This window comes from Lonchura striata, chromosome 1 (genome assembly GCF_046129695.1).
Source record: "Lonchura striata isolate bLonStr1 chromosome 1, bLonStr1.mat, whole genome shotgun sequence".
Lineage (NCBI taxonomy): Eukaryota > Metazoa > Chordata > Aves > Passeriformes > Estrildidae > Lonchura > Lonchura striata.
Window position 1 is genome coordinate 52295555 of NC_134603.1, and position 23702 is coordinate 52319256.

The window sequence follows — 23702 nt, forward strand, 5'->3', positions numbered from 1 at the left end:
TGCTTTTTTGGATAAAGGCTCCAGCAATCACAACCACCAGTATCTTTCCTATTGGCAGAAATTCATATGCACTGGGTTAGTGATGGCAATACGTGCTCAAGACTGACTTCTGCTCAGGCTATGAGACAGGAGCGTATCTTTCTTGTTAAAACTATTCACAGGCATATGCAACAGCCTGTGAACTATTTCAGAACAGTATCTGGGTTATGTTCAGTCATATCCACCAAGTACAGACTGTGGAGCAGGTTTACATTAGGCTATGGGTGCTCCTAAAATTCACCTTCAACTCCACTCTTCCTCTGTATGTGCTAAACAGAAGGGACGTTTCTGCTTTCAGAGTCTGCTAAGGTCTATAGCAGTCAAGATAAATGGATCATTTGCTGTCTGTTCAAATAAAGACTTGAATTTTCTGTAATCTATAAACTGAATTCATATGTGCTGTTGGTCATGCTTTAAGGGCCTCAGCATTCCAACACGAATGAAAGAAAAAAATATAGCAAAGAAACTAAAACAAATTTACAGGTGGCTTGCATTAGAAAGCATATTTTTGTATCATATTCAAACCCAATGAAATAGCAAAGATCGTTTGCCAGTTGGTACTACTACAAGCAGTTTAATTTTAAGTAATCAATCAATGGTTTCTCAGGGAAATTATTAAGGAAGCAGAAAACAATTACATTTGGGATAATCAAAATTATAGGTTAAAATGGCAGGCTAACCATAAATCTAGAAGTTTACAAATGTCATCTAAGGTTTTGTCTATATGTATCGTTTGTATTTACACACATTGAGAAGAATTGCAAAATTACAAAGACTAGTAGTATACTAACATCCGATGGCTTGTATTCATCTTGGGTCATTGACAGAAGCTGCAAAAAGCAATGCAAGAACCAATTATTATAGAAGCAAGGCTCAAGCATTAGTAAGTTTGACTTCTTGAATACATGCATGCATATGTGCTGACTTTTGCAGATTTGCACTAAGAAATTCAGAAAGAATTCTTAAAAAGTCAGCCGAATTGTACAATACCATAAAATTATATTCAGTGTGCCATAGCATTGACATAATTTTACTGTATGTTCCTGTGAATTTTTAAACCAGAAGTGAAAATGTTGCATTGAAATTTTGGATACTAGGTCAAAGAATTAATCAGTATTGCATTATACTGATTAACTGCTTTCTAATGTCTTTCTAATGATCCAATGCTTAAAAACTAAGTTTTTAAACAATCATTAGAATTACTACAATTATAACAATAGTTCCAGTAAAATAGTGATGCAAATATAAAATACAATACTTTATGCATTTACCAGCTCTCTTATTACTATTATCATAGTGGATTTCCTGGGGCTTGAGTATATGTGGTTGAGTATATATGAATGCTCATATATCCCAAATTTGACAGTAACTCGACAAATGAAATTTTGCAGTGCACCTGGTGCAGACAGGTAGTAGAGAGCTGGACCCTTCCAGGGTATTTTACACAGCTGCCTAAAATGCCTTGCTTTGAATCTTCAAGAAGGATGCCAGTATGCTTAGGAGAAGATAAGCTGGCAGTCCTCACTCATCAGTGACAGTGCTAATTAGTAGCTACAAGGCAGATCAGATCTCTACACCAGGTTTAGCTCCCTGACAGACTTTCTAGCTGGTTTGCCCAAATATAATGGCCCCAAGCCAAAAGCCCAGTCCTACACTCCTTAAATGTGGAAGCCAAAAACACAGAGCATGCTTTTCATTTACATCCTTACACTGGCTCCTGGTTTTGTTTCATTAATTGTAACAAAATATATTCCTACCTTACTCTGCCATGCAGCCTTGATTTTTATATTAATCAGATATTTGATCTGATTTATAAGATCTCTCACATGTGGAGATCTTACTTGCAAGCTACGTAACACAACTTCCCTTAATTCAAAGCAATTGTGTAGTGCAGAGACCCTTCCCCCTCCAGTCTTACTTTTCTCTCATCAGTTGTATAGTGGCTTGCATACCACAGACTGCGTCTCCTCTCCGCTGTCATTGGAATTGGGCTGCAGGGAATTTCTTTGTCATCTTCCCTGCTGACAGATTTCTCTTCATCGGGCATCTGCTAAATGACAACAGATGAAGCACTAGCTGTAGCTCTGTAAATACAATCTCAGCAGAGGAACTGAAATTCTCTCTTAACTGGTGTTCCATCTCCAAAGCATGTCTGAAGCACCTTGTAGTGGCTAATGCACTTGGTTTATGGTAGATGACTCTGAGATGACATTTTCAGAAACAATGACAGAGCTTTTCTGTAACTGCTAGTTACACGACACCAGAATTACACCAAATAATAATAAGGTAGACCTCCAGGTACTACCTTAGCTTACCATATAGTCATACCATAAGCATATACAAATACATAAAATATAAAATCCACAAGGTACAATGTTTAATTTTCAAGGCAATGTATGCTATTTCAGCATCTTTGATCACTGTTCCATAACGTCTTTGCTGACAAACCAGTAAGATAAGGACTTGACAAATGGAACACAAACTGGCTGGAGAACTGGCTAAAGTGCCAAGGCTCAAATACAAAAATGGTAGACTGCAATGAGTGGAGTTTCTCAGAGACTGGCACTAGGTCTAGTCTTATTCAAAACTACCTGGATGGAATTGCACCCACACAAATTTTGTGAATGACAAAATTTGTGAACTGGGAGGAGGTAAATGGGCCAGAAGAAAGATTCACCATCGAGAGATGAGACACCAAAAACTGCACGAGGTTTAACAAAGATAAAGTCCTGCAGCTGGAATAAACCCACATAACAGTAAAGGCTGTGGACAGACAGTGTGGGAAGCAGCTCTGTGGAATAGGCTCTGGTGCACAGCAAGCTGAAAAAGAGCCAGCAGTGCACTGTACTCCAGCAGCAAAAAAGGCAGACACGTCCTGGACTGCATCAGCCAGAGTACTGCCAGCAGATCAAGAGATGTGATTATTCCACTGTGCCTGGCAAGTGTCAGGCCATACCTGCAATGAAATTCTGGCATCCCCAGTTGAAGAGAGACACAGAAAATCTGGACAAAGTCCCATAGAGAATTGTCAAGATGATTAGAGGCTTGGAGAAACTGAAGGATGCAGGAATCGGGTTTTTTTTTCAATTTACAGCAAAAAAAAATTACAGTTTTAGAAAAGACAAGGGTAGTCTTCTCACAGGGAGGCATAATTATAGGACAGGAGGCTAAGGACATAATTTGCTTCAGGGAAATACCTTCTGAGTATTAAAAAAATTAAAATTTTACTTTTTTTTTTTCTTTTTTTTTTTACCATCATGAGAACAATGAACCATGCAAGATTTGGCCCTGGAAAATCTAATCTGAGACCCTGCTCTCCGAAGAAGTTGCTTCACATGATCTTCCCAAGTTCCTTCCAATCTGGACTGTCCTGTGACTCTGTGATTGTCTCTAATCCACGTGGTTTATTTCTCCATCTGAGATAGCAAATGTTATCACTAAATTGAGGAGTAATGCAAACCACAGTAGGTTACAGCTTCTCTTTGAGCCCTACCAGAGCCCTTCCTGCACTGTGACTCCTGAGCAGCAGCTTGCTGGTGGCAACTGTTCTCATTGCTTAGGCAAAATCCTCTGATGTAATAGAAGAATAAATCAGGGTGCTGGGCAGAGGTCTGCAAAGCTACCCATGAGAACAAGACATCCAAAGAGCCGAGCTTATTTTGAAACTCTCCTCATTCCAATCCTAGCAGCAAGGTCCTATTTTTTACTTGACTTAGATAAACAATTATTATTAATTTAGTTTCACTTCTCAGAGGAAATGGTAGCACATTTCACATATGATTGTATATTTATATTTGATAGTAAAAGGGCATTCCTAGCAAAACTGTAAGATGAAATAAACTGATTCTGTGCTTAAAGTACTTCTCACTGCCATTTGAAACTTGAATATAAATATAAACCATAAAGAACTGCTTATCAAAGGTATTTAATTTGGCACCAGGGTGACAAAAACAATACAAAAGACCTAAGACACACACAATTATTTTAGTAAGATATTTTTAGCCTTAGACACAACAGGGAAGGGTGGGAAATCTTGTTTTCTCTTTCTCAGAAGAGGAAGAAAAGTCAGAAAACACAGTACTAGTCACACAAGCACAGCTTGTGAGTCCTTTGACTTGCCTAATTTTTTCAGTTATTCCTCACCAACTCTTAAATACCTTTTAATTCAAACAATTATAAAAATTTTATAAGAGGACTCTTCATTCAACTGCTGTAGCTCTGCTGACTCCTGTACTATTACTTACCACTCACAGCACAGAATGAATGGGCTCTATTCATATATTCAGTGCTAGCAGTTACAACTGTGAGCTGAAATCTCTAGAGACAGATTGCTTTTTCTTATTTGCAGAGGTAGAATTTCACAAGACTCAATGTTAGAACAAGACGGGATCCAAAACAGCAAGCATAAGAAGAGCAAATCTTCCACTGACTGCCACAGTCACTTTGCATGAGTAATATCCATTCAGAATCCCATATGGAGAGCATACACTGAAATTTCATGCATGCCATACTTTGGCACTGTGGTGCACACACTAAAAACTGAACCATGAAACTCAAGATTTGAAGTGGGGGGAGTTTCTGTAAGATTGCTCATCACCTGCAGCATTTAGAGACAGTCTCAAGAGCATTTGTCTCAAAGACAATTCTTGCTGCCATCCAGGCAGAATTTTATCCACAAGAGGACCCCAAGATGTAAATCACACAAGAAAAAAAAACCCTCAGGTCTACATGTTTTACTCTGCTTTTAGCATCTGCTACATCAGATATATATTTAGCTTATGTGATCTTTTTAGACTAAAAAGTATTTATTTCTTGTTTTGTTCAAAACAGTTTTTTTTCAAGAGCTTCTTTTGAACAAAATTCCTAGGATGAGCCACTTCTTACTGTAAAGGACAGTAGTATATAGAAAACAACTTATTTACACTAAATGCCTCATAGAATTTTGTCTTTGCTATTTATTGAACTTCAGGTTTTTTAGTAGTGAGATCCTAAATGCAGAGTAACTTTGAAATCACTGGAGACTGAAAAGGCAGGTTATATACTTAATTCCATAATTAATCAAATGCACCACAATTATACAAGTTTAAACACATTTCAATGAAACCTAGAATGCAATTATTTCAGCATTTAAAAAACTGAGAATGCAGTCTACCAGGGAAAATCTAGTAAGAGAATTTTTAAATCCTGATCTATGACACCACTAAACAAAACCAAAATGCATATAGACAAAAACAAAACCAAACAAAAACAACAATAACAACAACAAAAAAAAGGAAGATATGCTCAAAATATAGTAAATTTTGCAAATCTTAGCTTCTCTTTCTAATGACAAACATTTGCATCACTAACACCCTGTGCATCAAAAATAAGCATTAATGCATGGATACTCCTTCCTTTACAGTGTTCCCTTTTCAAAGCATCCATTTCTCTTTGGAGGGAAGCATCATTTCCCTGGCATCTGAAGTTCCCTTGGGAGAGCCAAGACTTTGGCATGCCTTTCATGTAGCCATGAATTTGACATCAGTGTTTCTTAAATTAATGTCTTTTAATACTTACTCTAGCTCAATTGCCTGGAAAGCATCTCTAATTTCACTTGTTGGCAGTTCTCAGAGACTGGTTTTAGTGTTTTATGGGAATATCTATCTCAGACACCACAAGCAGTCTAAAATAAAAGCTGCAGGCAAGACCACTATAGTTCCTCTCAAGTCCCTGTAGGTAATTGCAGCATTCACTCTATCCTATACAGAAATACCCACTTCTCTCCACTGAAAAAGCACAGCAACTAACTCAACTCCAACACCAAACTTTTAGATGGTGACTGTTGGATGAAAACAACACAGGCACTGGAAATCAATTCCCAGACTTGCTGAGATCACACAGCTCATACTAACTGCATTTCACATGTGGTAACTCCTCTGTGGGTAGTTCTCATGGTTTTACTAAGCAGTTTGTGAGATGTGAAGTTTTAGTTACAGCCCAAGTGCTAAAATCATATTATTATCTGGAAATCTAATGTTTCATTTAAAAAAAGTCTAGTTTCCAGAAGCTGCAGCTGCAGAAAAAATAAAAGGAAAAAAACCCTAAAAAATACCCAGTGCCAGAGGGTACTGGATCACAATGATATGACTTCAGAAAAGATTAAGATTTCTGGAAACGTAAGACACAATATTTTAATAGCTAAAGGAGATGACTCTGGCATTGTTCACCGTTTGAAGCCCTATGTAATCTCCAAATTCCAGACATCTCAGTTCTGAGGTGATGTATTTTGACTGCCTTTTTAAATGTTAAATGGTTACAGTATCCATTATATGAAGAAACACCCTTAAACCTTTAACATTTTTACTTCCCTCTACAAACTCCACTAATTCACAGCACAGTCATGAGTATTTTCATTGTGGTTTACAGCACTACTAAACCTCAACTCAAAAATTCACATCAGGCCTCTGAGGATCAGGAAATTAATATAAGTAATGCCTAAGATCATCCTTTTTATACTTTCAGTTTCTAAGCTTTTAAGATACCTCTGGGTTCCCATATACCCATTTTCCCCTGAAATTGGAAGATTTGCCTTTTTTTTTTTTTTTTTTCTTCTTGTTCTCTTGCTCTTAAACAAAAGTTGGGATTTTCACTCAGGCACACAGGAGGAAAGATTTTAAGAATTTTTTTCTATATCTGTGGTACAATTACAAATATGTTTTTTGTCTTATTGAATCCTGTGCCAAAATCCTACCTCTGTTCTGGTAGACAAGCCTTAGGTGCTGGCATTTCACTTGATAGCACCTAAACTTGAATCACAGACTCAGAGTCATTCAGGTTGGAAAAGACTTTTAAGATCCTTGAGTCAATCAAGTCCAGCCACTACTGCATGTCAATACCTGCTTTCCAAATCAAAGCATTAATGCTCTGCCATTGCATTCCTTGCATAATTGTCCTGCTGATTTTCAGAATAATACCCATGTCAGATCAGACTCTTGGACAAACTTAGTGAAAAGACCAAATTCAAAGTATCACCTTGTACTTCCTGTCTATTTCCCTTAATTTTCCTAAAGTTTTGCACCTCTCTTAATGAGTGTCTGTACTGGCCAGTCTCCCAGTCATCAGTCATGGGAAGAGAGAAGGAAATTACCCTTTCAATGGGCTCTTGCAGCCAGAGACGAATGAGAGTTGCTAGGGTGTAGTACATCACTAGCAGTAAGATTGGGTTAGCATGGTGATACCAATGTAACTCTTGATTTTTGATGATCATCCAAGTGCTTGAGCAGTTTGTCTGAGTAAGAGAAGTGACACCGAACAACCTGTGAATATAAAAAACCAAAGCAGCCACATTAGATAATAAACATCAAATCTTAAAAATATTTAAAAATATTTTGGAGGGCAACGTTTGCTTATGTTTAATATCAATTGTTTTGTTCAAAAATATCACCTGCCATCACATCTAAGATGCAGTGAGTATTTTCATTCCACATATTTAGTCAAAAGAAGTGGGATTTTACAATTGCTTTTCAACATGAAAAAATGGGAGTATAATAGCATTACATCTACTATGTCCAATGAGAAAACTTGCAATGGCCTGCTCCCTTGTAGCTCAAGAGCTAGAGAAAGTGGGAAGAGAAAATCTGGCTGCAAGTCCATTTGGCAAATCACAGCAACATGATATTTCAGAGAGATTTAGTAAATTGATGTGTAACACCATTTCAGTCACCCTGCCAGGACACAGCTGTAAAGTATATCTTCTTGGCACACTGAACAGTTTACTGGACTTTTCTTTTAAAAAGCTAATACTATTAATAAATTGTTATCTAATAATGCCAATGTTAGAAACATACAGGGCTCTGCTGAACTCATAGCTTTTGTGAATTAAAACCCAAAAATATTCAGAAAGGTTATTGTTTCAGATTATCAAATAATTGAGGGAAGAAAAAGAAGAAAAATTAATTAGAAGTATTATTATCAATGACACGAAATACTTGATGTTTCTGGAAAAAGTAGGATTACACAATATTTCTATCAAGTAAGGAACATATGTTGGCAAAAAACCCACTTAGTATTAAAAAAAATACCTAACATTTTTGATTTAATACAGGATGTTGGATGCCTACTAGATGTGTTAAATACTGAAACAAAACTAATAGGAAACAATAGTTAATCTGGCTCTTTCATTATAAAATAGCTTGCAGAGTTCTAAAGTTAGGGCATGAGCTACCAGTAGCATGTGTCAGTATTCATTACAAATATTTTGCCTCTTGACAAAAGCTTTTTCTACCATACTGTCAGTGAGAGTTTTCATTTTTTTACCAAAAGAAGGTCTAAGAGACAATTAAGAAGATCATCTTATTGGTAGAATAATAAATTCAAAACTATTGTTCCTCTGAAAGGATGAATCAAACACATTATTAAAAAACCAAACCCAAAACCAAAACATGCAAGATTTTCTGCTGGGGGATTGAATTTTTAAGAGTGTCTAAAAGCTCAGTTCTTCCTTAACCTAGTAAGATCCAACATGAAAATATGAATGAATGCAAAGAATAAGTACAATATTCAATAGAGATGTGCTGCCTGAAATCTGCCTTTGGATGCTGCAAAGCAAAAGTGTTATATCTGTTCATAACTGGGGATTTGCTGCATGGGCATAATACCATTAACTCCTAGAAGGAGAGCCCCAAAACATTTTATTAACCAATCTATCAGCACTCACATCTCATTCTGATTGTCAACAGAGGCCAAAGGTATAAACTTTCAGACCTTTCAGAGCTTTTGGGTGGATACAAGGATAATCAAGGGAAAAAAAATCATTAAAAAGTCCTGCATACAAAGTAAATTGCTGTAATTTAAGGGAGCTGAATGAGCTGTGTTTGGAGTAGACTCAGATTCAAACTTCCATAGCATCCAAGAACATTTGGAGCTGATGTTACACTTTGGCTCCAACTGGGAGAAGTTCATGCTGGATTGTATTCTGTTCATATTTCTATCAGCACAGAGGAACATCTTGTTTGCCTGCTTTCCTCTCTCCTACTCACTTGTCATTTTTGCTCATCAGTGATCAGGGTTGTTGAGCTCCTGTTAGTTGCAGGGTTCCTGTTAGTTTAATCTTTTACCTCTGTTTCACTACACAGTTATCCATCTTTGGTTCATTTTAAGCTTTTCTTTGTAAGCACAGTATGATTCACCCTATTTCTTTCTCATAAGCATCAGAATCAGAGTGAAATCCAATTCTTAGTGAAATGCAGTCTTTCCATTGACAGTGATGAGTATTTCCTACAGAAATGAGGGAAAGTTCCTGAAGGCTCTCAGAAACTTCTGCCAAATAGACATGATCTTCATATCACATATTCCATTCCTGTAGTATGTTTTATAATATACTATAGCTAGAAACTCAGATCAACTTATGTTTTACTTTTATCTCCACTAAAAAAAAAACATTCCACATAATCCTAATGGCTAGGAAATTTTATTATGTTTCAGTTATATTCTCATTCTCTTAGTTTCATTTGCTGGCTCCAAATTATTTGTACATTATAATATTGGACTTAATTCTGCTCCCTTCTGGTCCTTCATTAATAAGTTACAGCACATCTTTTCCCTTTAAGTTGCCACATGGCAATGTTATTTAATGTATTTTACTTCAATTTATTCAATGTATTTTGCTTTGTCTCATAAAGCATGGATGTAGAGGAACTGCTCCTCATTTCTGATTTCTCCTTGGGCTTTGAGACTTGTTAGTCACAATGCACTCAACACAACTTTCCCTGTTTATCACATTCACAATTCACTGTTGTCTTAGGAATGCTTGTTCTGTCTGTTCTGGCCTCCAATAATGCTACAAGTTGCTATTCAATATTTATGCTTCAATATTTATACTTCATCATTATCATCAATGAGAACTGCTGGTGCAGAACATTTTTCAGAGGAATAGTCATCTTCCCTTAGACAAAGCTTCTAATTGCACAGGAATGGCTGCAATAAAATGTATAAGCAATATACATTAGGGTATTATTCAGTTCTGCATACTTCATTCTGCAAAGATGTTTTTACATTCAATATTGATCCTAACCAGCTGTGTTTGAGTCCAACTTTGATCTTGTGTGTCTCCATCTTACCCAACATACATGGATGCCATCAGTAAGGTCGGAATTAGTTCTAAGTGGGAGAAACCCACTACCAAACAGGTCAAGTACATGTGTGCCTGGTTACAGAATATAAACAAAATAAATAACGAGAGACTTATTTATTAATGGATATATTTGGGTTTCCAAAAGACCACGTGAAAAGTCACATAAAATGGAAGTTTGCAAGATGTGAGTAGATTAGCATTTCTGCTCTTGCAAAGAGCTAAAGCTGGGTTTTTCAAAGTCCTCACTGGTGTTCTGAAAAATACACAGCAGAAATTATTTGGAAAAAGTTATAGAAATTATGAAAGGCCGAGAGGAACTTTAACATCTGACTGAGAAATGCTCTGAGATAACACAGTGAAAAAGAGTTCTTAAAATGAAGGTGGCATCTTTTTGTCCAGTTACTATTCAATAAGCTTGTTTTCTTGGAAAAGATTCCTATTGAATCTGTGAATCATTTTTCTAGCAGATGCACCTTCAACTTCCATGACTTTTCGACAAAGCTGTAAACTGTGACTATACAAAATTCCCACTTTCTATATTAATCTAACATTAAAATTCAGAAGAGGAATTTCAATTTCACTTGAAAACAGAGAAATTAATTCCTGTTGCACCCACAGATATTTCACCTAAGGAACTGCCAAAGTTGCTAAAACTACCTTGTTAAAACTTCTATTGCACGCATTACTTAATTATTACATTAATATAAGAATTGGCATAATTACTCATGGTGCTAAATATTAACATAAAATAGCTGCGTAAAAAAAATAGGTTTCATATACAGAATTATCAAAACAGTCCTTATATATCTGTTAGATCTGTGTGAATTTTAAATTCACTAAAATTATTTGGATTTTTTTTTTGTAAAAACATATTTATAAGTTCAGATCCTGTATGTGCTCATGTTTTAGGTGTTGACTTCAGGCAAGTATTTGCCTTGTAACTTTCAAGGCCAGGAAAGAAAGTAATAATTCTGACTTACTGCACAATGTAGGACACTCAATAATTCTATTGAACAACACTCTTGTGTTTGAATAAGAGTTTATACTCTAGAATGGCATCCAATCTTAATTTTAATTGATAGAAAACTTTCCACTGTCTCTTACTCTTTTTCTAAGAGTTTTAGCTTTTGTAACACTTTTGTGTAGATGCGGTTTCCAGTTGCTTCATCTTCCTACAACTCTATGTACTCCTTCATATAGTACTTTTCACTACACAACAGAGCAGGGGGTTATTTTTCTATATAATCTTTGAGTTTGCATGAATATTACAGCTTGAAGAAAATGTCTGCATCAAACTACTCTAGGAGTGCATTTTCTGATTTAGCATTTAATATTACAGGATGCTTTTTTTCTGTGGCCAGTACATACTGCATGGTTATTCCCAGCAATGGCATCAGAACATCTTAGTGTGCTGGGCTGGATTTGGGTAATCCATCTTTGTAGAACTTCTGAATTTGTGTTGGATTTTATGGTGTGTCTGAATCTTTCTTTAATCTGGATACCTTCTATTGCATATTTATTTCACTCTCCTCACAGCAAAGGAGACAAGAGTGGTGTCTGCAAAACTGGGGTAGGAGAATGGAATATTGAGACTGACATTTGAATAGCTGAGCCCTAAAATGGAGATGCTAAAAGTGACCAAATGAGAGAAGAAAAGGGAAGAAGAGTAGAGTAAGCAAACAGGAGGAGAATAAGGGAGGGGAGAATAAGGAAGGAAAGAGCAACAAATTCCATAGAAATGGGCAAAAAAATAATATATTTGGAGAAGGTGGTGTTGATTGTGGTAGAAATATTCTTTTTCTGGGGCAAAATGATTGAAATACAGGGAGAAAAGTCAAAACTTCATCTTTCACAGTACAAGCCCTGAATACTGAGTTTCATGAAGAAGAGTATTTGGAATACTGAAAAGGCTATTTCCCAAACTCTAAACACTGCTTGAAGATGAACTTTTTTTCAAACGTTGACTTAAAAGAGGTGCATATTGCTGTCAGGCTTGAAAATGTTCCGTGGACAACAGAGAAAAAGGGGTGGAAGGAACTGGAAAATAAATTAGCATAGAGAAAACACAATTCCTACACAATCCTTCTAAAAGTCAGGAGTCCCCTTTTCATACACAAGCCATCCTCTTGAGTTTTCTGTGCTTGGATGACAGAACTACACAGAAGTTAAGATCCATAAACTTATACCCATAATGCCTCTTCCAAGGGAATGCTATGAGCCACTCTACTCCCCCTCTTTGGGCTATGTGCCCAAAGCAACACATGGTGTTGGAAAGAACTCAGCCAGCTCTGTGGTACCTTCAGACCCATCCTTGCCTTCCAGGTCATTACTCCCCAGGCTATTGGCTGGGAATTCAGACCATACTGGGGCTACTGCTCCAGGGTGCACTGAACTGACACCACATTTTTACAGAAATAGCAGAACACTGGGAGGAAAGAGGTGGAAAAGTTGTCTGAAATGCATTAGGCATCCCAAAGAATCAGGGTTAAAGACAGCAGAAGGCATTTGGTTTCACATGAATTTGAAAGGAAAAAGAAAAAGAATGAATGGAAAAATTTGCATTTGTCTTTCCAAATCATGTTATAAGATTCCACAGAGAAGGAGTTGATCCTTCATGCCTCCTCTTCAGCTCAGCAGGACAACTGTGTAGAGAGATACTGCCGCCACAAACCTCAGTTCACAGCTGGACTAAAGTCATTAAATGTATCCATATTGGAGAGAAACAAGCTTTAAAGAGAATTGCAAGTATTTTTAGCTCTAAAAAGCCCTAGACCCTGCTTTGGTTTAGACTTGGATAATTCAGAACTGGCTAGATGGAATTGTGCCATATTAATGATCATACAGAATTTGACTGTCTGGGTTGAGGAGCATAATGATAAATTTCAGCTTAACAGTTCAAAATAATTTTTTTAAAAATATATAAATGTAGACTGGGACTGGAATTGTTTCTCTTCAGCATGTTGCTATCCCAACACTATAATACAGGCATACACATAGTGAATGTAGATTTGGTAGGTAAATAGATAGTTCTAACTTTTGTTTTAATGTCATCACATTTCTATAGCTCTTTAGCAGATGTCTTATGTCCTTTTTTTTTTTCTACAAAGTTTGGTTTTTGGTTTCCATAGCTTCTATTGGATCAAAGCTTTTCTGGCAATGACAAAACCAGCCCTTGTGTATCTCCCATCCTCTTCTGAACATCAGTGACTTTTCTTTTAAAGGAAAAATAATTTCAAATGCACATCTACTGCATGAGAAACATAATGAAAAAGTGAGTAGCTTAAAACTTATGTGCTAATATGATCCATATAATGAGGACAGAGAGAAAATACGAGCCATTAATCAGGAAGCTGTAGAGAAAATATATCATTAAGGGTGATAAGTTACATAAAAGCTTTCAAAACCTGTAAATACAACACAAATCTTAATTCAAGGAGAAAAAAAGAGCCATATGAGCAGCTACAATAGAATCACTTTGCTTTCAGGTTCATTAACAACTTTAAACTAAGATGATAAATAGTATCTACTCTATAAACCGTTTTTTGTTTTGAAGTAATGGGATAATCAAATTTTATCTGAGTATACGTGACTGAGAGCTGTTAAGAAATAGGCATCTATTAAAAATTATCAAATTTCAGACATTAAAATATTTCACATATCTGAAATAAAACAACTTCCCTAAGGGGAACATAAAGATTTGTGAGCTCTATATCACATTTCCTCCAGTAATGTAGCTTTGTACTGACTTCCTATTACAAAGTCTTTCATTGCTTTAGAAGCAATAATTCCCCACTGTTGCCCCTTTTTTACTGAGACAAAACCTATCTTCAAAAGCCTTAAATGAAGAAGATTTATTCTATCAATGGGTTACCTCTCTGGATCCCCAAATCTTTTCATTACCTATGACACAGCTTAACTTTGCTCTGAGTTTCTAGTGAGCATCAATATTGATGTTGCTCCTTTCAGCCCATCAGCAAGCTAGAAAAGCAACATGTTGCTGCAGCCTTTGGGGGCCTCTGCTGGGACTTCCAGAGGCTGTTATCTGATGAAGAAATGTACTGAAGCAGCGATTCCAGCATCTTTTCACTCCAATCAGACTCTGAGCATCTAGCACAGGGAGGACTGCCAGATAGGATAGCAAGAAGGTGGTGAAATATGGATAAAGGTGCAGAAGAAATTGCTTTAGAACTCCTGCCTGATAACTTAGTTAGAGTGACTCCATCAACATCATGGGCCAGCATTGTCACTGCTTTGACATCAGCAGCTTGGCTCATGTTTGTTCTCAAATAAAATTAGGCAAATAGTTGTTTTTTCTGTCACTTAAAGAAAACTATTTTAAATGCAGCAGAGTTTTGTTTTTTTAGGTTTTTCTCCCTAATAGTTTCAGCTACAAACCAGAAGCAATGCAGGGTTTGTAGCTGAAGGATGGAGGCTGCAGGAGTGAGGCAGCCTTGCTGGGATGAGAGAATAGTCACCCCAGCAGAGAAGGCTGGTTGGCACCAGTGGTTTGCCAGTTGCTCATCTTCCTAATGTACACACATATTCCCTGTCATCATAAAAGGGCATGAAAAGCAACTAATACTGAACAGCACCATGTGAGTATGGAAAACACCCAAGCTGCGTGGAAAAAATGAAAAATATTTAATGTTCAGTTGGACTTTCTACTCAGAGATTAAAATAATGAGAAAACAGTTCCAGGCTTCTGAGGCATTATGTGGAAAGCACAGGAAAGCCAAAGGCATGTTCAGAAACATCCATGGACACAAAGGCTTCCCCCTGTGAGAGGATGAACTTGGGCACTTGAGCACAGAAGAAAAGGCACAGCTCAAAAATGGCATAGCTTAACAATGATGTGGTTAACAAAGTCTTTCTGTGCAAATTAGTAACTGAGGCTATTGGTTTTTCAAAGTGAGTTAGCTGAGCTGCTGAAAGGAAGGAGCCAACAGCCCCAACTCAGAAAGTCTCTCACAGGCAGAGGGGGAGACAGTCTACTCCTAAAACTCAACCAGTAGTGCAGACCATGGACAGCCTTGTTGTCCTAAGATCAGGTACTGGGAGAAGAACAGAAGAGCTCAGGTAAAACTTCAGCAGAAGCCATTTAGGAGGAGGAGACAGTGCTCAGATAACTCCAGTGAGCATTAGCATTCAGTGGGCTGGTGCTGACCAGAGCATGCAAGTGACTGGGTACAGCAACTACTAACCATGCAACTGCCCAAGGGCTCTAGTGCTACCCCTTAGAGTGACATGTACAGGAAGAACACAAGTTGTTTTAAAGTGTAGCTTCATACTATTTTAACTTTGAGGTAACTTGGTCTGTGATCTAGGTTTCAGACTGCAGCCAAAAGCTTTGTGCTTTATTCCAAGTTCTGGCTATCTTGGGAGGATTATGTGATTCATCTAACTTCTCTGTAAGGGAATTTTTCCACCTCTGAAAAAGGAGTGATGATACTTTTCAGTCACATTGGGGCAGCCTGCTAGGTTCAGTGATGCATGCAGAGGATAAAGAGATTTTCCACTTACTCAGCTGGCAGTGAAACAGGTTGAAAAAACCCACAAGAGTGATGGATACCTTCATCAAGAGATTCTGCAGTAGAAAGTATGAGCAAAGAAAATATTCCTTTTTAGCAGGGAGTGCACTAAGGCAGAAATAAAAGCTATGATTCCCATTTGGCTTTAAACATAAAAAGAAAATAAAATAGCAGGATATGGAAAAGAAGATAATGGAATAATGAACAATAATGCCCAGGAAATGTTTGGAAATTGCCCAGTTTCAAAACGAAAGCAGTATAACAGCTAATTTTAAATTGGTTATAAATTGAACATGATTGTCTCAGCTTTTATCAGCAAGTTCCAAACTTCAGCTAAATGAGCATAAACAAGAGATTAGGCACTTCCACTCTGTGACTGTTTAGAGAAACTGGTGTAGACTGCCCCTTCATGGATGAGAACTAACTCCCCAGTGTGTGCTCAACTGAGGTTACTAAGTCTGCCTTTTTTACCCCCAACAAATGTGGGATGATTCCTTTGTCAGTGTTGATACACTGAGATGGAAACACAGTGTTAAATATTCTTCATCACAATTTCTGGTGATGCCAGAGTATAAAGACAATTGTTCTTGAGCAGACCTCAAGAAAACAAGTTTGTAAATTACACAAGTTTGCTAATTACAATTCATATTTCCTAATACCACAGAATAATAGAAATACAAATCTAGTAGGAGGAGAGGGCTTTTGTCTCTTTTCTGTCCTTGTTTTCAGGCACTTGAACAATGATCATAGAATGCAGATATGGTTTTTTTTTTTTCCAGAAAATATGAAGAGAAAATTAAGGGATTGCTTCTTTGCAGTCACGCTTTGCAAGTCCACCCAGGACAGGCTGTGATGGGCAGGGAGTCTACTCAAGTGCCACTGCTGGGATCGGACACTTGCAAGCCCATGGTGTGTATGGAGGAGTGGAGTGATCTGTCTCACCCATGAGCAGAGCTTCTGCTAGCAGGGAGGTGTGCTGGTCACACAAGAGTCAAAGCTCCCTGAGAGTGTGCAAAAGTGGGATGGCTACATGATCAGACCAATTGCACACCCATTTCAGTTGAATCAGAATCAGCAGACAAGTTTATCACAGAATATCACCAGCTTTAAGATCTTTGTCACTTGCCTCTGTCCCTCTCACCTCAGTAGTTCAGTGCATCCAAGGAAGAGGAGCCTCTGTGCAACACACAGCTGTCAGCATGCAGGAGACATGGAAGAAGAGGCAGTTCACCAACATTATGTCACATGACAATGGCTGATTTTTATGTTTGCAGCTTACACTCAATTTTCAGATGCAGTGTGGTCATTGTTGGGAGTGTTAAGGCTCCCCTCTCCCCATTAATGGGAACCTGATGTGACCAGGGTCATCCCCTGCCAGGGATCTCACCAGTGGCAAGCTCACCACTGTAGCAGAACACAACTGGGAAACCAGTCTGTCCCATATGCAGAAAACCATTGTTTTTAAAAGGTCTTACACGTCTCAGTTTGCACCCCTTTCAAGCCCAGTGGAAGACAGGTGTAAATCACCTGGGGTGCAATGTCAGTAGCATAAATTGTGCTTGCTTATTCCAAGGCTAGATTTGGCACTTGATGAGGGTGGGGTGGTTATGGTGAATGCTGACAGCTATGCCATGGGGATGGGAAGGACTGCTCTCCAGGCAAATTGCTACTTACTATTTCCTCTCTTGCTTTCTCCTCGTCTAGCCTTGCATGATAAAGGGAGCCGAAATAAGGCCATCTCATAGTTTAGAAAGAGATAATAATAACAGCAAGGACGATTATTGTCTTTTGTCAACAGGAGAGTGAACTTGCATTTCTAAGCTGTTAACAGAATCATTCACTTCCTTTCCAAAAGATTTTTTAAACAAATATAAAGAAGCTGAAGTTCTGAGAAAGCCTATAGGCTAAAACATTCTAAGTAGAATTAAACATCCTAAAATGTAGTACACTATAGAGCTAGTATGAAACTCAGCTGCAAATTTCTGTAAGAATAAGGTCAAATACCTAACATCTCTTCCTCTGAGAGAAATTGTGGCTCTCTAATCAAATCTGGTCATGGTAACCAACATGGTGGCTGGCCTGGTATGCTTTGGAGCATGCCCTGCAACTGCAAAGTGTGCCTTTGCTGGTAGAGGATGATGGAAACAGACAAGTGGAGCGCAGAGTCTTTACATGGCAAGTATCCAAGGGTCTGGCCTCTGTCCTGGCAGTGGTGCTGCAGTACCATGGTGAGAAGTGCCTAAAAATACCAGGCAGAAGGCATGAAAGCTACTGCAGCCAAAGGGCAGCTCAGTATAGGATATATAAATGAGCTTTAAATACTCCATCTTTTCAAACACTGGCTTGTGACCAAGTCAAAAGGCAACCCCAAAAACCTCAGAGTTTCCTACAAGGTTAAGAAAATTCTGCCTCTCAGAGGTGAGTCGCCTTTAAGACAAGTGCCAAAGACGGTCTGCAGCAAGGACTAGCAGTGGCTGCAGTGCAGGTGGAACCTGCTGCCCACCTCTTGGCTCCAGTGAAGATACAAAAGCAGCAGAAGAGCAGGAGATCAGTGCCTTGCCCTGCAGAGGTAATCAATCAGCTACATCTCACTATTTTGGCAATATCTGCTCTCCTAATGGGATTTTATTTGCAAGTTTAGTGTCTAACTTAGGAAAAAATATTATAGCTGGATCTGATCTGACCCTGATCTGACAACTCCAAGAACATTTTTGAGACAGTGCTTAAGCATTTATAACCCTGGTTGAACAGAGTATTTGGACTACAAAATCTAAATCTGTGTCAAAGCTTCCAGGGAAGTCCAGACGAAGGATTTTGGACTGGACTCTTCTCAGATTAATCTGAAAACAAATGGAATATCCTAAATCTACCATCTGTATCAGATATCTTTTATCCAAAAGTAAAAGAGCAATTTAAGTAGGCTTATTATTAGTCACTGTAAAACCTATTTAAAAAGTCCTGCTCAAATAGATTTATAGACAAATTTCAGATTATAATTTTCTCTTGAACAAAATTCTTAGACTAGACTTCCCAACTTACATTGCAGCAAAGCAATCAGTTGTGTAATTCCAAATTCACTTAAGAAGGTGTGAAAGAAGGTATCACTGTGAAGTGGATAACACTACCCAGACTCTTAGGGTTGCCTCATTTTGTAAGGGACCTGCTTTCTATAGATAAAGCCAGTTGTATCTAAACTATTTGGAACATTTCTTCCCTGAAAACTACAAGCAAGACAGACCTAAACTATAGGAAAGCACATAGCTTTTAATTTACATTGGATTGCTGGATCCTTAAATTAATATGCTTATAAACACAGTTTTGGACAGGAATAATTCTACTGACTCAGGACAAACCTCATACCACTGCAGTGATCCTATTTCTTCATGTTGGCAAGGCCTTATCTTTTCCCCAGTTACATTCTTTTGCCAAAATAAACGATATCAGGAAGAAAGGAGGCAGCAATCTGAAAAATTATGAACATATTACTGTGTATTTTTTCAGGCTGTGACACTGTGTACCTAATTTCTAAAGTCATTTTAGCTCATTGACTAACTTGGGTGAAAATAATTTTATGATAGAAACATGATACTTTCTGAATTTTGCTTCGAATGGATACTTCTTGCTATTTTTTCCCATCTTTGCAATATTTGCATATTGCAATATTTGAGATACTACATCAATTTGCAATATTGATTTGCTGGAAGCGTGCCTACCCCTGATATACCAGCTACATTCAGACTTTTCGGTGCACTGTACACGTTTCAGCCTGCAGATCCCAGCACTCACTCCGTGGCATTTCAGCGTGTTTGTGTTTATGCCACTTCTACCTGCACATCACAGATGCAATCAGCCACAGCAGCAGATTTGAAACTTTGTAGGACATCAATACCTCCATGTTCAGTAATATCACTCTAGCAAGTATTTAGGACTATGTTATCACGGTATCCTATTTTTGGGGGGCAAGTACTTTGCACAATCCTATGAGGTTTCAGGGCAAAACATGTAAATTCACCAGACATCAGGTTATCCCTCCCAAGAAAACTGCTTTCCTCTGGTGACATTATTCAGTCACTTCTTACAATCACAAATACTGAATTTTGAGTTGAAGAGTTCTTGAAAGGAAGGAACAGCTCAAGGATGATGCAAATCTTAGCTGAATAATACTGTTAACTTGAGAATTTTCTGGTTTGTTTGGGTGTAGTTTAACTTTATTTAGTCTGAAATCAATCGATAATCTGACAAGCTGAATGCATTACTATTGAGAAAAAAACCCACATATTTATTGATCAGAGAAACCACTTGTACATTTCTTGTAAGCTTGAGAACTCAAATCCAGAAAGGAGCTTTTTAAAACACCAGACTTACATTCTGCTGAGAAAAAAAATGTCCACCAGCAGGCCAAAGGGAGCAGTTTTCACATCTGCCCTTGAAATTCAGGAGAGCTTATTCTGGTGATTGGGCTCTCAAATTTTACAGAGAAATAAAAGTTGTTCTTTCATATAGAATCACAGAATAATTTAGGTTGGAAAAGACCTCTAAGATCATTGAGTCCAACCATTAAACAAACACTGCCAAATCTATCACTAAACCATGTCCCTGACTGCCCATGTTTACAGATCTTCTAAGCATCTCCAGGGATGGTGACTCAACCTCTTTCCTGAGCAGACTCTCCCTATGGCAGACAATTCTTCCAGTGCAGGAAGTTCTCCTAATATCCAATCTAAACCTCCCCTGGTGCTACTTGAGGTCATTTCCTCTTTTCCTGATGCTTTTCACTCAGGAGAAGAGACCAACCCCTGCCTCACTACAACTTGCTTTTAGAGACCAACAAAGTCACCTCTGAGCCTTCTCCAGGATTCTCCCTGTGTCTTCTCCAGAACAGTTCCAGTTCCCCCAGATATTCCTCATAAGACTCTTTCACCAGTTTTGTTGCCCTTCTCTGGGCATTCTTCTGCACCTCAATGTCCTTCTTGTAGCAAGAATTTGGGGAATCAAATTCTTTTCTTGGCATATAGTTTGCCTATAGAAGTTGTGTACTAGTATTAATGGGAGCTCTGCATATTTAGCACATCTTAAAACCAAGATTGTACATAAAATAGCAAGGTATTGATTTTCTTCGAGGATGCAAAGTGCTAAAATATTTTTTTCTGCAGCATTCCAACATATATCTCTTTTTTCCTCCTCTAGCCACTTTTTAAATATCAGCCTGACTCAATAATTAAAATTCCTCAGTGGCCTTTTCTCATACTAAGCTTTTCACTTCCAAGCTCTAATAACATTTGTCTTGAGGTTCTTCAAAGACATCTCCCTGAAAGCAGATCAAAGTCGATCCACAATAGAAAGAGCTGCAAATAAAGAAACTAGGAATACTGCTCCTGCTGCTGCCATTGTGTGTACATTGTGTATAGGTTGTTGTGTATATTCAAACACAATTTCCCACATAATTTGGAACATCAGTCCCTCACATGGTTTCAGATGTTGAGTACTCTGCCTTTTACACATGAAATCATGTGTGAAAGGCAGAATACTCAACAGTGCCAGTTCAAGAGAAAGTCTACAGGAAGATAACATCATTTTTTTTGTTTACAAACATGTCAGTACATACTCTGAAGTCCAATGCTGGGACTTTTTTTTAACCCAAACTCTGAAGGTGCTTTTCTTTTCTACACCAAGGCAGAGGAAACTTTCTAGTAGCTTGATTTTTTTTAATTTCAAAAATTAATGACTAACTTAAAGTGCCATATTTGTACTGAACAAAATTTCATCATAAAACAAAGAATGACATTATTTACAATAAAAGAAATTATTACACGTAATTACAAAAGAAATTACTACATTATCGATGTCTTGATAATTGTACTATATTATCAAAGTCTTGATAATTGTCTCAAGACAATTATATTAAGACAAAATTAATTTAAATAAATAAAAAATACATTAATTAAAAATTAATATAAAAAATACTAAAGACAAAAAAGGGAGCTCACAAATTATGCATATGAAGAAAGTCTCACATATTGTAGCTAATTTGTATAAAGCATATATTTCTTCTCCTTGAGAAAATGTTAATGCTGTCTGTTGGTAAAAACTGAGGATAACCTCAAAGCTAAATAGCTGAGAATTTTGAAGCCATTCTCTTTTTATTTTCTTAATACACGGAGGAAGTAATATAAAAGTTTTAGGGAAGTTGAGAGCATTTCAGCTTCTTGGCATTAGAAATCATCCATTCTCCTACCTTGACCTCTAGGTGGCACAAAAGAACCTAAACTAAGCAGGTTTTTCTGATTTTTCAGGTAATGTTATGCCCTTCAATCAGACTCCACAAGTCACCAATTACAACATCACAAAACACACATCTATTAAATAAAATGTCAAAATAAGTACTAAAGTAACAGCTACTGTAGCTAGACAGCTCAATTTTACTGCTTTAAATAGTGCATTGAGAGATAAATAATTGATTCTCCACAGTACCTCTAATTTCCTTTCACCTTCAGCTTATAATAGTTAAAAGGAAAAATAGGTTTGCTAGAAATTAAATTAATGTTCACATTTAGTTTAATGTCAGGATTACTACAGAATTCAAAATACATACCATAAAAACAAATTTGTCATCATACTCCAGCAGAAAAAAAATAGTAATGAGAAAAATACATCCATTACTTTATCTTATTTTAGATTACAATGTGTAGAAAATTAAAGAGTCAGTGAAATCACCACCAGTCAATATTTACTGCACAGGGAACTAGAAATGCTGCTATTTTACTTAAGGTAAGTAGGTGTTGGTAGGAATATCAGCATGTTCTATGTGATTCTATGTGACCAGAGAGAATTTTTATATTATCAACCTAATATGCACAGTACATGAAGGACCCCAACAGCCCTCAGCCTCTGCACACAAGAATGGCACCACAAAAGCATTTTGCTCCAATTAAGACCCTATGACAACAGAGAATTTCTTAGACAACAGAGAATTTATTTTCTTCTACAAAAAAACAAACGTGCATTTGTACACTTCCCCTTGTATCAATGTTGCCATCTATTTCCTTTATTTCCTGCATTAGCCCAATCATTCACACTCACATCTGAGGAACACTGAGCAAAAAACCCAAAAGTAACCTTCTCCTCGCAGCCTGGTCCAATTCTCTGCCTGCAATTACCCAGTCTGGACTTTCAACACTCTATCATTCAAAAACATTTCATCTGAAAAGATTTGACTCTTCCACGACTGACTAGGCAGATATGTGTAAAATTTGTTAAAGCATTCTGTGGAAGATCATTTGCATCCACATGTGATAACAGAGCATTGCATCATGTGCCCGCAATAAATAGAAAAGGAATTTCTCTCACCTGGCATAGAAATCTTTTGGTGGAACAACCTCTTGAAAGAACTGTAGCTGGTACAGATAAAGTCCAATCAAGTGTCCCGCACTGAATATAGCCATTAATACACATAGACAGCTGAATATCAGCGGATCAAATGCTTGGCAACAGGACCACCATGTGCACAGGCCCAAAAACACAAAGAAATACACAGCTGAGGTCAAAGATGGCACCATCATACCTGTAAAAACAAAACCATGGAGCGTCGGAGAAGTGTGGAAAATACTGGCATTTGTTAAAACTTTAATTTGACAAGATCCAATTAATTTGATCCAATTAGTTCTTTGCTAATTATTACAATTAGCTCTAAAGACTGCTATTAACTTTGAGACTAGAAGGGAAGAATTTTTTTTTTTTTGTTTTAATTGTTCAATTCACTGATGCCATATCTCAGCACTTAGAACACAATCACTTTCCAGACTTTCCTCTGAGGTGGAATTTTTCTCTATGTAAAGATGTTTCATAAAGCATGGAGAAAAACAAAAGGTGGCTGCAAGGGCAGCTAATACTGACTGAGACCACCAGTGCATGACTTTTGAGTATAAGGTGCTAAAGTGGCATGATGGATGAACAGTGAAAAGCCTTCTCATACAGATATTAAAATACCTTGACATATTAAAAAAAAACAGACTCTGATTCATATA

General features: G+C 37.4%; 1 protein-coding gene across 1 annotated transcript in view; it reads right to left on the bottom strand.

The window, feature by feature from the left end:
* PIEZO2 (piezo type mechanosensitive ion channel component 2) overlaps positions 1 to 23702 on the bottom strand; it is a 283328-nt gene that overhangs the window by 90303 nt on the left and 169323 nt on the right. Inside the window, exons 7-10 of the mRNA XM_077784376.1 lie at positions 23026 to 23239; positions 7166 to 7334; positions 1958 to 2089; positions 831 to 869 (exon numbers count right to left, since the gene is read on the bottom strand). Coding sequence (XP_077640502.1) covers positions 831 to 869; positions 1958 to 2089; positions 7166 to 7334; positions 23026 to 23239 — 554 coding nt within the window. The remainder of the gene's footprint in view (positions 1 to 830; positions 870 to 1957; positions 2090 to 7165; positions 7335 to 23025; positions 23240 to 23702) is intronic.